Source organism: Leucopleurus acutus (genome assembly GCF_964270905.1).
Source record: "Leucopleurus acutus genome assembly, chromosome: 9".
In the NCBI taxonomy this organism is placed as follows: domain Eukaryota; kingdom Metazoa; phylum Chordata; class Mammalia; order Artiodactyla; family Delphinidae; genus Leucopleurus; species Leucopleurus acutus.
Window position 1 is genome coordinate 22,623,444 of NC_139144.1, and position 12,252 is coordinate 22,635,695.

At 37.6% G+C, this 12,252-nt stretch overlaps 1 protein-coding gene across 1 annotated transcript in view; it reads left to right on the forward strand.

Moving 5' to 3' along the window:
- RELN (reelin) overlaps positions 1–12,252 on the forward strand; it is a 511,249-nt gene that overhangs the window by 301,138 nt on the left and 197,859 nt on the right. Inside the window, exon 11 of the mRNA XM_082846929.1 lies at positions 6,188–6,333. Coding sequence (XP_082703055.1) covers positions 6,188–6,333 — 146 coding nt within the window. The remainder of the gene's footprint in view (positions 1–6,187; positions 6,334–12,252) is intronic.

The window sequence follows — 12,252 nt, forward strand, 5'->3', positions numbered from 1 at the left end:
ATGAAGTAAAAATAATGATAATTAACATCATCATTAATGTAATTAGGAAGGCTAGGGATAGAAAGAAATATATAGAGCCATCTGCAGAATTTATACCTTTATTTTACCAAAAATAAATTCTTAATTACCTGATATATACTCACCATAAGTCAGTCAAAAGCTAAGACTCACATGATAATATGTTCTGTTAATTGTGTTTTCCACTTAAGATAGCAGCTCATCCACCTTCCAGATCAATTTTGTTCTTTTTCATGTTTGTGTAGTATTTCATCATGTGGCTCTACTGTAATTCATTTAAGTATTCCTTATTTATGGAAATTTGTCCTCTTTTTTTTCTATAACAAGAAATGCTGTGGTAAACAGCCTTGTACATATATTTTCAAGCACTCATGCTATTTTTGTCTATAGCACAGATACCTAGAAGTAGAATTTCTGGGTATGGTTGCATTAAACACTAAAATTTTAAAATAGATACTATGAAATTATTCAACCAAAATAATCCTGTCAATTTATATCCTAACCAATAGAGTCTTGTTTTCTTGTACCCTCATTTATGCTGGACGTTTCAGTTATTAAAACTGTCTCCAATTCAACAGTTAAAAAAAAAAAAAGCTAAGACTCAGGAAGTCACATGTTATTTGTAATCATTTACTCAAGAAAACCTGCTATATTTTTACCATACTCAAAATAAAGTAGCCCTGAATTCCAAAGTATTCTTCTTGTCATATTAAAGCTCACGTATCTCACGGAGTTAGACATTTAACTGTCTCACGAAGTTGTTTAGATTTTAATTGTCTCGCAAATGACATGATTTTGAATAGATGCTGAACAAAAACAGCTGGGTATTAAAATCACTGAGAGCAATTTTCTGAAATTCTTTCAGTTCACATTTTGTTTGGCTCTTTAACATAAATACATAGATATACGTTTCATCTGTAAGAAAAGTGGCGGCACACATCTTGCATTATTAAGTTTTCCTAAGGAAAATGTTTGGTAATCTGGCAAAGTTTGGAGAACTTTTAAAGTTCTAATTGATGGTTCAGTATGCCCTGAAAATGAATGAATGTTTGTAGTATTTTACCATATTGTATTGTGCAACATATTCTTTTACATTTTACTAAAGGTTTTAAGTTGATCTGAAGAATTTTAGTGACTAGTCTAATGAGAAACAATTTAAAATAGATTTAAATATTCTATTTCTCTATAACCTACTGCCAAGGGTATAAATTGCAAAGGGAATATAATAGTGCATATTTAGAAATTTGTGGAAAAGTGCATATTTAGAAATAAAATAACAATTATTTTATACCACTTAGAGATTTCAAAAAAATACTTCCACATAAAATATAATTTGTGCTTCTAACAGCGTCTCTAGGAAATAGATATTATTAGCCCCATTCCACAGCCTAAGAAACAGGCCTAGATGGGTTAAATGAGTTGTGCAAAACCATGTAGCCATTCAGTAGAGAAAATGCATCAGAACATGCCTTCTGATTCCAATCCCCAAACTCCTTGAGGATGGACAGTAACTGAGTTTTCATTCTTTGTCAAGAATGTTTTTGGTTTCCAGTATTTTGGGGGTTTTTTCTAACCTTAATCACCTCAGCTCATGTAAGTGCTAAATTAATTGAATTGGGTTCTAGGGGAAAGTTCAAGCACCCCTACCCACACAGGTGGTGGATTTCCATTCAGAGGCAGAGATGCAATCTCAAACAAGCAGAGGCACAGGGGCTCTATCTCAATCTGAATGTAGTCAGGCATAAATTCTTAGTTTGGAGAGCATCTGGGAAACCAGTCCAATACTAAGACACTGAGCCCCCTGTGACCAATTCTAAAGTAGAATTAACGTAAAACTCTAACTAGCCTTGTAATTGATGCAGGAATCCTCAGAATGAGAACCCTGACTGGCCCCCTATCTTTCCCAGGATTCCTAAATATAAGGATTATACATAATCAACTTCTTGGTAGGCCCATTCCTGCTCAAATGGCTCAGTAATTCGCCGGTTTTGCACAGACTATCCCCTATTTTATAGTCCCAATAGTACCCAGCTGGCTTATATTACCCTTACTCCAAACCTTGAAAACATCTGTTCTACTCATAATGGCTGAGGCAGAAATTATGTCCTGATCTCCTTAGCATGGTGGGGAGCAGAGCAAGCCGTCCATTGTAGTGTGTGCACTCAGTGCATCTCCAGGCCCTGCTGCCCTGAAATTGGCAGCCCCATCCTGCTAAGAGACAGGGGGATTTGATTCACTTCATGCTGAGCTGTGGCTGTTCGCTTTGGGTCTGTCACAGACTTTCTTTAGCAATGTGCTGATGTACTAAGACTATGATGAAGAAAACATTAAAAGAGCAATACTTTTCCCCCTCCACACCCAAAAGGGCATTGGGCCCATTTGGGAAGAGAGAATAGAGTGGAATATGAATCTTCCCCTAAACTCAACAGACAGGGTTAAGATGTTTCAGTGCAAGTCCAGCACTGACTGTTATAAACCACTGCCCTGTTTGTTTGAATTTAGACTTCGAGTATTGTCCTTTTACTGCCAATTGGTGAAGAACAGCTCCTTCCCTATAAAAATAAACTATGTAAAAAACTATACCATGCTGTCCTTCATGGAAACTTGGCAAAGACATCCTACTAGTTTTTAGATTTGCAATTATGAAAATTGGTTAACACTCAAAATGAGTGTTCATTTTTTTCAGGTTGTTTTCTTCATACTTGTTATGGTAAATATTACTTGTATTTCATACGCTGGCGCTAGCAGTTATAATGACAGAAAGGTATATTGATAGCTAATTTTTTTCTTCCAGTTTTATTGAAATATAATTGATATACAACACCGTAGAAGTTTAAGGTGTACAACATAATGATTTGATTAACATACATGAAATGATTAACACAGTGTTTAGTGAACATCCATCATTTCATATAGATACAATATTAAATATAAAAAATATATTTTTGATAGCCAGTTTTTAATAGTTGTATAATTACAAATGATCTACTAAACTACCAAATGTATTTGGTAACAGCCAAATAACTAACAAAAAGATCCTTTAAAATATACTTAAGGGACTTCCTTGGGGGTCCAGTGGTGAAGAATCTGCCTTCCAATGCAGGGGACGCAGGTTCGATCCGTGGCTGGGGAACTAAGATCCCACATGCCGCGGGGCAACTAAGCCCATGCACCACACTACTGAGCCCGCACGCCTCAACTAGAGAGCCCAAGTGCCGCAAACTACAGAGCCCACGCGCCCTAGAGCCTGCGCGCCACAACTGGAGAAGGGAAAAACTGCATGCCACAACTAGAGAGAAGCCCACGCACCACAGCGACGATCCTGTGTGCCGCAACTAAGCCCCAACGCAGCCAAAAATAAATAAATAATAAATAAATCTTAAAAAAAAAAACCTTCAGTTTTTCTAAAACACCAACTCATTTTAATTTTGTAAAGTGAGTTTAACAGTATGGTATTCAGTTTCATAATGATGTGTTTCTTTACATAAATTTTCTATCTCAACTAAATTAAAATATGCATCAAATATGTTAATAATATAAATCTTGGAAGAGTAGCAAAGCATAGTTATGTATAACAGAGTCTTAAAATATTAACAAATAATTCTGAGGTAAACAGAATCAAAATGGAAATAATTAAATTGATGTTTAGCCAGAAATGACCAAGATTTTATGTCAAGCAAGTCACTCTTTTCATTACACAAATATATCCTTTTAAATTGTAATATAGATTATTCTGTTTTCACATGTATAGATATTTCATATATGCCCTTTCCTTGGACAGTGATCTAATGTCATTTGCATCAGTGTCAGAGTCCTTATATTAATTCTAAATAAACATAGGCCGTAGTTGTTCAGGATTCCAGAATGGGAAGATAACTGTGAAAACCACTATTTAGAGCTTGGTGGATTTATTATTAGGAGAGTAATCTTTGTTATTCTAGTTAGCATTCATTATCTTTACAGAGTGCATAGTAGTAGAGGATCCTTGGGTTTGTCATTGCTTGACAGTTTCTATTTACTGTTTTGTTTTTTGGGGTTTTTTGATAGATGTATTTAATGCGGAATAATTATCACAATAATGTTAGTTAACATATCCATCACTTCACGTAGTTACAACTTTTCTTTTTGTAGTGAAACTTCTAAAATCTATTGTCTAAATAAACTGAATCCTAGTTTTTTGTTTTCTTTTGTTTTGTTTTGTTTTGTTTTGCGGTACGCGGGCCTCTCACTGCTGCGGCCCCTCCCATTGCGGAGCACAGGCTCCGGACGCGCAGGCCCAGCGGCCACGGCTCACGCGGCACGCGGGACCTTCCCGGACCCGGGGCACGAACCCGCACCCCCTGCACCGGCAGGCGGACCCCCAACCACTGCGCCACCAGGGAAGCCCTGAATCCTAGTTTTGATCAGTGTATCTGGGTTAAGGATCATATATAATGAGCTCAATTTAACATCCGTGAATAATCTGTACTCATTGTGGTGTGAAGAAGAGCCTCAGGCAGGTGAAGCCTGCCACACACTACAGTATTATCTAAGCTGATGGCAGGCCCAGTGGGTATGCCTTACGTCTTAGTGCTGTGAAATGACTCCCCCAAGATCATATGCTCCAATTCTCTTGAACTTCTGGAAGCTTCTGAAAGCTTTTTTACTCTTTCAGTATAGAAGTCTGATATCCCTCTCCATTGATTTTACCTGCCATAATTAGTTTAATAGTCATAAAACATTTCTTTGCACACATCACTGCTCTATTTTAGACCATCACTGCTGATGGCATGTTGCAGAGATCTCTTAGATTACCATTTAAGATCCTTTACGGTCAGGCTCCAGTCTAATTCTCAAAATTATGCCTACTTATCACCTATGTAATTTATTCATATTTGTCATCCAACTTGGATTTTTCTCAGTCCTTTAAAGCCAGTTGAAGACCTGCTCATACATGAAGCCTGCACATCTAGAGCCCTGGACACAGTGATTCCTACTTTCCTCCACTCATTAGCTTTCCATATGCTGCCTTTGACAAATATCAACTAGACTGTAATTTTTTAGAGCAAAGATTAGATATTATTATACTCTTATAAACCCCTTCCCTCCAGTACCTTCCTTAACGCTTACTACATCATGAGTTCTCCATAACAGATTAGTTAATTACCTGAAAGGCATAACCATATCATTCATTTATTGAATTACTCAACAAATATTTTTGAATTCCTACCATATGCCAAGCACTGTGCTAAAACCTGGAATACAGGGACATGACCCCTGCCCTGCAGAACTTACCTTCACTGGGCCCAACTGATACTCTCTGTCCAGTTATTTTTCTTCATTCCTATTTTAAGAGTATATAAAACTTAAAAGGATGTTTGGTCTTTCATTTTTTAGCATTTCTCTATGTGTGACATTACCAAAAAATGATTAATGCAAAAACTTATCATATTTTTTAAAACTAAATACTCAGTTTACTCAGCTCCAGAGTTGGATCTTGCCTTTGACTATTCACTTTAAGCATCACAAAAAATTATTTTTCTTTATTCTTTGTAAGCCTGGTTTTCTTTTGGAGAATAACAAAGTTTGTTGTTTATGAGCTCCTCCTTGGGGACATCATGCACTTCCTAGGTCTTGTCAGACACTTTTACTCAAAAGCTGGCTGAGAATATATGATCATATCAGGGATTACTTTGACCTTTTCTGTATTCCATGTTTTGATTAGCAAGCTATTCGGCTCATATCCCATTTATAGACAAATTGTGAAAGGCTTGAATGGCAAGCCAGAAATATATGGAATATTGAAAAGGTCAGTGTGATTTAGCCTGTAACCACAGTATTGAAAATATATGACAAGTCATTATCACACTTAATTCCCACAACAAGGACTGTGGTAAAGATGGGAAATTATGCCAATTAAAATATTCTTGTTTCATACTGAAGGCTGAGGTGGCAAAGCTCAAATGGCCTCTTGACTCCTTTTTTGTGATAACTTAATAAGCTAGAGAGAAACTGTAATTGAATTAAACAAGACCAAAAAAAAAGAGGTAACGATTTCTTTTGATTTTGGAGTCCACCATAGAGGGAATAACATAATGAGTTTTCTAAAAACTCTAATTATACATGAGTAAGACAGATATAGCTACAAAACCAATTCAACAGACACCCCATGCTCTCTTTTTATCTACAGCATAGCTGTCAGTCAGATGGGAACTCCATTTATTTCCATGGAAATGAAGGCAGTGAGTTCAATTTTGCCACCACCCGGGATGTAGATCTTTCTACAGAGGATATTCAAGAGCAGTGGTCAGAAGAATTTGAGAGCCAGCCTACAGGGTAAGTAATTGTTATCTCCCATGCTGTGTATAGCACTTACGTTTATTCCACTGGAAATATTTTAAATGCATATTGTTAAATAGCAAAAGTATACTTAATACTGGTGATCCTTATCATAGACAAGCCAAAAGGGGTACACTTATGTTAAACATTCTTTATTAAGTAATCAACTATTTTTATGCATACTAATTTTTGTGATTGCAAATACCTTTTAACTTCAGTTGAATCACTTATATCTCATCTTTGTTTCTTCAGCTTTTACTGGGAAAATGTGTTTTATTTTTCAATGCGTGTAGAATATAAAATCTTTCCACTACTTTTATATTGAGACTTTCAGTTGTCTTCCTGGGGTCTGAGATTTATAGATGCTGTTACCTGATTTTCAGTGGAGTGTGGCTGTGATCTGTAAAAATTGATTTAGGGGGTAAAATTTAATCTTTGAGAGATTTTTAAAAAATATTTTTAAATTTTTTAATTTTTGGCTGTGTCGGGTCTTAGTTGAGGTGTGTGGGCTTCTCTTAGTTGTGGTGTGTGGGCTCCAGAGCACGTGGGCTCTGTAGTTGTGACACATGGGCTCTCTAGTTGTAGTGTGCAGGCTCTCTAGTTGTGGCGTGTGGGCTTAGTTGCCCTGCAGCATGTGGGAATCTTAGTTCCCTGACCAGGGATCAAACCTGCGTCCCCTGCATTGGAAGGGGGATTCTTAACCACTGGACCACCAGGGAAGTCCCTGAGAGATATTTAAAGAAAGAATATGGGGTTGAGGTTGAAACAATGAGGATGGTTTGGTGGTAGTATTTTCTGGCCATTCTGAACTATGTGACTTCTTCTGGGTCCAGTGACCCTAAGATATTTCCTATTAATTGAGTAGCACTTTCAGAAATTCAAGTTGAAAAAAATTAATAGGTTCAGAGAAACAAAATTCATAAGGTAGTATGACTTGGAAAGAAATTCTAGAAATTCTCTGGTTTGCACCTGGCTTTTTTTTTTTTTTTTTTTTTTTTTTTTTTTTTTGCAGTATACACTTGTAATCATAACACCAGGTCCTTACTGCTGTTTAGTGTATGTTTTCTAAGACTATGATGAAGATGAATGAAATTAACATAAAGTGTAATTTCATGATGGTTATGAAATAGCAATAATTTAGTGCTTAACTACGAGGAACTTTCCCAGAACACAACATTTGAGGTAGTCACGTCCCTCTGATCTCAACAAATTCAATCAAAATTGGATGGGATTCTAAGTGTCAGAGGGGCGAGAAGGCCACTATTGATGACCTCTTGGGTTCCCCACTTCCTATGCATTGCCCAGAAGCTGCATTTGGACCCAATAAAAGGGAAATCTGACCAGCAGCCTCAGCCACTGCTACTGCTTCCTGACCTTCTGCTGCCACATCAAGGTCTCTCACTGTTGAAAGCTAGATTTCTACAGCAGCTGACCCAGCCCTGCTCTTCCCCACCTCAGGGAAGTCCAGCTGTGGGAAGCCTCTGAAGGAGACTGACACTTTGAGGGACCCCACCCCCTCAAGGGTGCACTATTGACCTTTCCAAGCCTAGCAGTGATGCTCAAGCCCTTCAGTCCACAGAACCTTCTCTTTCAAGGTTCCTGTCACTCTTGAAGTCCCATGTCCAGTGTGGTTGTGGTGTCTCCTTGAGGGACCAGCAACCATTGTTCCTCTTTCTCATGTCCAGGATCTCCCCAGGAACCTGGCTGCTTTCCTGTGTAGCCCTTGTACTACATAGGGCTCATTCCACTCCCCTCAGAGACCCATGGGCTTTGATGGGGTCTAGAACTTTGACAGTGCATGCCAAGTCTTCTTTACCTACCTTCTAGAGATAAAAGATCCATCACCAGCTTTACATCACCATATCAGTTCTTTCTTTCTGACCCCTGATATAAAAGACCAATTCAAATCCCTTTCCTGATGATGGAGCTTAACTGCCTATGAGAGGGTCCCAAATTTTGAAGCACCAGAGACTTGTGACCTCCACTCCTTCACCTCTCCAAGCTAATACCACCTATGCAGCAGTTGTAGGTCATTTTCTTCAGTGAGACCTACATCCTCTAGGAAGACAAATGATGCCACAGTGTTGTCCAGCTACCCAGTCTCCATCCCACTAAAGCAGAGAGAGAAACACAAGTCTCTAGTGGTACCATTCTGATACATGCATGAACCCTTTCCTGTTATTTATGTAGCTAGCTGGCTAGCTAGTTACCAAGTCATCTCTTTCCTCGAAGTCCTAATGTCCTCTTATTCTTTTGGAAAGAGATACAATTTATTTTTACCTATGGCCTTCATATCCACATATTCCCTCTCCTAGAATGCCCTCTTCTTTGTTTTAGCTTGTTGTATTATCAAAAAGCATCTATAAAAGAACAAAAGAATGCTTACTGGATGGATTAATGGTCCATACAGCTCTCTGCTACTAACATTAGTGGAGACTTAGTACAAACACACACAAAAAAACCTTTATGAATTAAGCTTAGAAAGGAATAGATTTGATATTAGAAGAAACCAAGCACATTTTAGAAAATTAATGTACTAATCCAGAAAAATCGCTGCCAAAAAATATATTCCAATTAACAGATCAGACATTCTGCTATCTCAGAGCACTACTGATGTGAGAATTTGTGGCTAAACCAAAATATTCATCTCCCAAAACAGACAAAATGAACTAAAAGTATTTATGCTTAAAAAAAGAGCTAAATTCAACACAGATACAGAGGAACATCAGTGCAAATTCCATTCGCCCAGTGACTCAGGTGGTTTCTTTGGCCACTTCTCAGTACTGAGATGTATCAGGTTTTGGTCACAGATAAGAGGCCAATACTTTCAGGCTGTGACATTGTCAGCAGATTTCTGTTCCAATAAGGTAGAATAATGTGCTCGACAAAAGCACCTGTGCCACTCTAATTAGAACACAATTAATTCACCTTAATTCTAAATGCAGCTTAATTATTCTAGCAACCACACCTTGGGTTTATTTGTAGCTTTTCCCCTAGGATATCAGACCACACCACCCCCCTCAGAACTACCTCATTTGTGCTCTCATCTGGTGAACCATTTATCCACATTGGCATTATATTATTTAAAAAGGTGTAAAAGGATAATGAGACTATCTAGTGTTTTCTCTGTTTGGGGATGACGGTAAAATGCTGCTTTAATCCATAGCGTTGTATGTGAATGTGTGTGTGTGTGCCCCCTCTCCACATCCACGCATTCCCAAACGATGCTTTATTGATCTGAGAAAGAAAGCTGTTATAATAATTTATAATCAAACCTCCAGGGAAAAAATCCTGTCACAATCAAATTAACATGAAGCATTTTTACCTAGGGTACAAGCTGACAAAGAAACACAGATTAGGAACTTGGTAGTGAAATTCTTGTTGTGTTTTATCAGCCAGATTTACTGAATATTTGTCTCATTCCTCCCCTCAGCCATCACCACCCACAGAATTTATCATCAAAAGCTCACATGCTAAAATAGACATAAAACGTAGGTGGTAAATCCCCACTCTATTCAAGAGTGACCAATTAAATTGATTGGATTGTAGCTTTGAGGTCACTTTCTTTTAAGACAGAAAAATTAGATTATTAATATGGATATAATATTTTCATTTCGTTTAACTATATTTTTCTCCCATAAGAATTATGAGAGAGGGCTTCTCTGGTGGCGCAGTGGTTGAGAGTCTGCCTGCCGATGCAGGGGACATGGGTTCTTGCCCTGGTCCGGGAGGATCCCACATGCCGTGGAGCAGCTGGGCCCGTGAGCCACGGCCGCTGAGCCTGCACGTCCGGAGCCTGTGCTCCGCAACGGGAGAGGCCACAGCAGTGAGAGGCCTGCGTACCGCAAAAAAAAAAAAAAAGAATTATGAGAGAGAAAAAAGAATATGCAGTCCTCTCTAATAATAGCTTCAAAACGTTTCATATGAATGGCAAGAAAAAAAAGCCAGTGTCATTATGACTTTTTTGGAAACCACTTTCCAAATATTCCTGTTTTCTTTCCATTTGAGTCAAATTATTTGATCTCAGATCACAAGGATGCAAAAGCTGTTTGCCTTTTACATCATAAAGCTGTATGTTGATAGGTTTATTTTAAGTGGGATTTTAAAGTTTCTTTTCTTTTTCCTAAAGACACATCTGTTACTTCAGCAAGAAAGTTAAATAGATACACTGTTAATTTATGTGAGCCTTTCTGAACTTTGGCTTAACCTCACAAACACATCTAATTAGCAACTACCATATCTCACCCATCTGAGGCTGTCTTTGGGTGGGAGGGGGCTTTGTAGAAAAACACATTACTAGAATATGGAATTTGTATACTTGTCTTTCATCCCAAATGAAAACATTGTATGTTTTTAACTATTCAGATAACTTTAAAAAATATCTGTTTTTTTGCTGTCACCAAAGTATTCATGTTAGAGAAGCTCCACACATGTAATGAACATTAAACTATTTTTTTGAAGTGTAGTTGATTTACAATGTTGTATTAGGTTCAGGTGTACAGCAAAGTGATTCAGTTATACATATATATGTATATTCTTTTTTCAGATCCTTTTTTTTTCCTTTTCTTTTTCCAGATTCTTTTCCATTATAGGTTATTACAAGATACTGAATATAGTTCCCTCTGCTATACAGTAGGACCTTACTGTTTATCTATTCTATATATAGTATTTTTTTAAAGATTTTTTGATGTGGACCATTTTTAAAGTCTTTATTGAATTAGTTACAATATTGTTTCTGTTTTATGGTTTGGTTTTTTGGCCACAAGGCATGTGGGATCTTAGTTCCCCGACTAGGGATTGAACCCACACTCCCTGCACTGGCAGGCAAAGTCTCAACCACTGGACCGCCAGGGAAGTCTCTATATGTAGTATTTTGTAACTGCTAATCCCAAACTCCTAATTTATCCCTCCCCACCTTTCCCCTTTGGTAACCGTAAGTTTGTTTTCTATGGCTGTGAGTCTATTTCTGTTTTGTAAATAAGTTCATTTGTATCATTTTTAACTTCCACATATAAGTTATATCATATGACATTTGTCTATGACTTATTTCACTTAGTGTAATAATCTCTAGGTACATCCATGTTGCTGCAAATGGCATTATCTCATTTTTTATGGCTGTATAATTGAATATTAGACTATTGACTCAACACAGCATGCTCTAGTCTTCCCCACCTGCCCCAAATCCTTGGAAACTACAGAAAACAAGCAAATGAATCTATAATGACAACAGAGTGTGCCCTAATTGAGTCAGGAATTATAAAGTGTTGCACAAAAGAAGAAAAAAAAATAGAGAGAGAAAGAGAGAGGAGAAAAGGATCTGATGGAAGGAGGAAACTATAACCCAAAACATATATTGAATGACACACTACAAAAGGGTCCTAGGTACTGGACACAGGAATCAGATGGGTCTCTGGAGTCCTGCTGTCGGGATTGCTAAGTAGGTGAGTCTTTGACTACACACACTTCTGTGCAGGCATGTCTGCCCCTAGGAACAAACAATGAATGTGGACACTTGGAATGGAGAAGCAGGGCAATGCCAGGAAACTGGAAACCTCCAGGACCTCTATGGTACCCCCCACCCAAGGGCACATCTGCTCCCATTGGTGGGCATTTTTACACCAAAACTAAGGAAGAATAGCAGATACAAATCTAAGCAAATGGTCTAGAATCATCAAATCTGAGGAAAATCCACTCCATTAAAAAAAATTCATCAAACTAGAGAACTAAGAGCTGAGAAAATAGAAGTAGCAGAATGAACAAATGGAGATTTTATAAGAAGTATAATTGATACCGTCAGAGAGATAAGAGGGCATACTGCATTTGTGAAATTAAAACAGATTTTGTGAGGAAAAAATAGAGATGTGAGAAATGAAAATATATGATTGTTGAAACAAATTTAATGGATTTTTTTCCCTC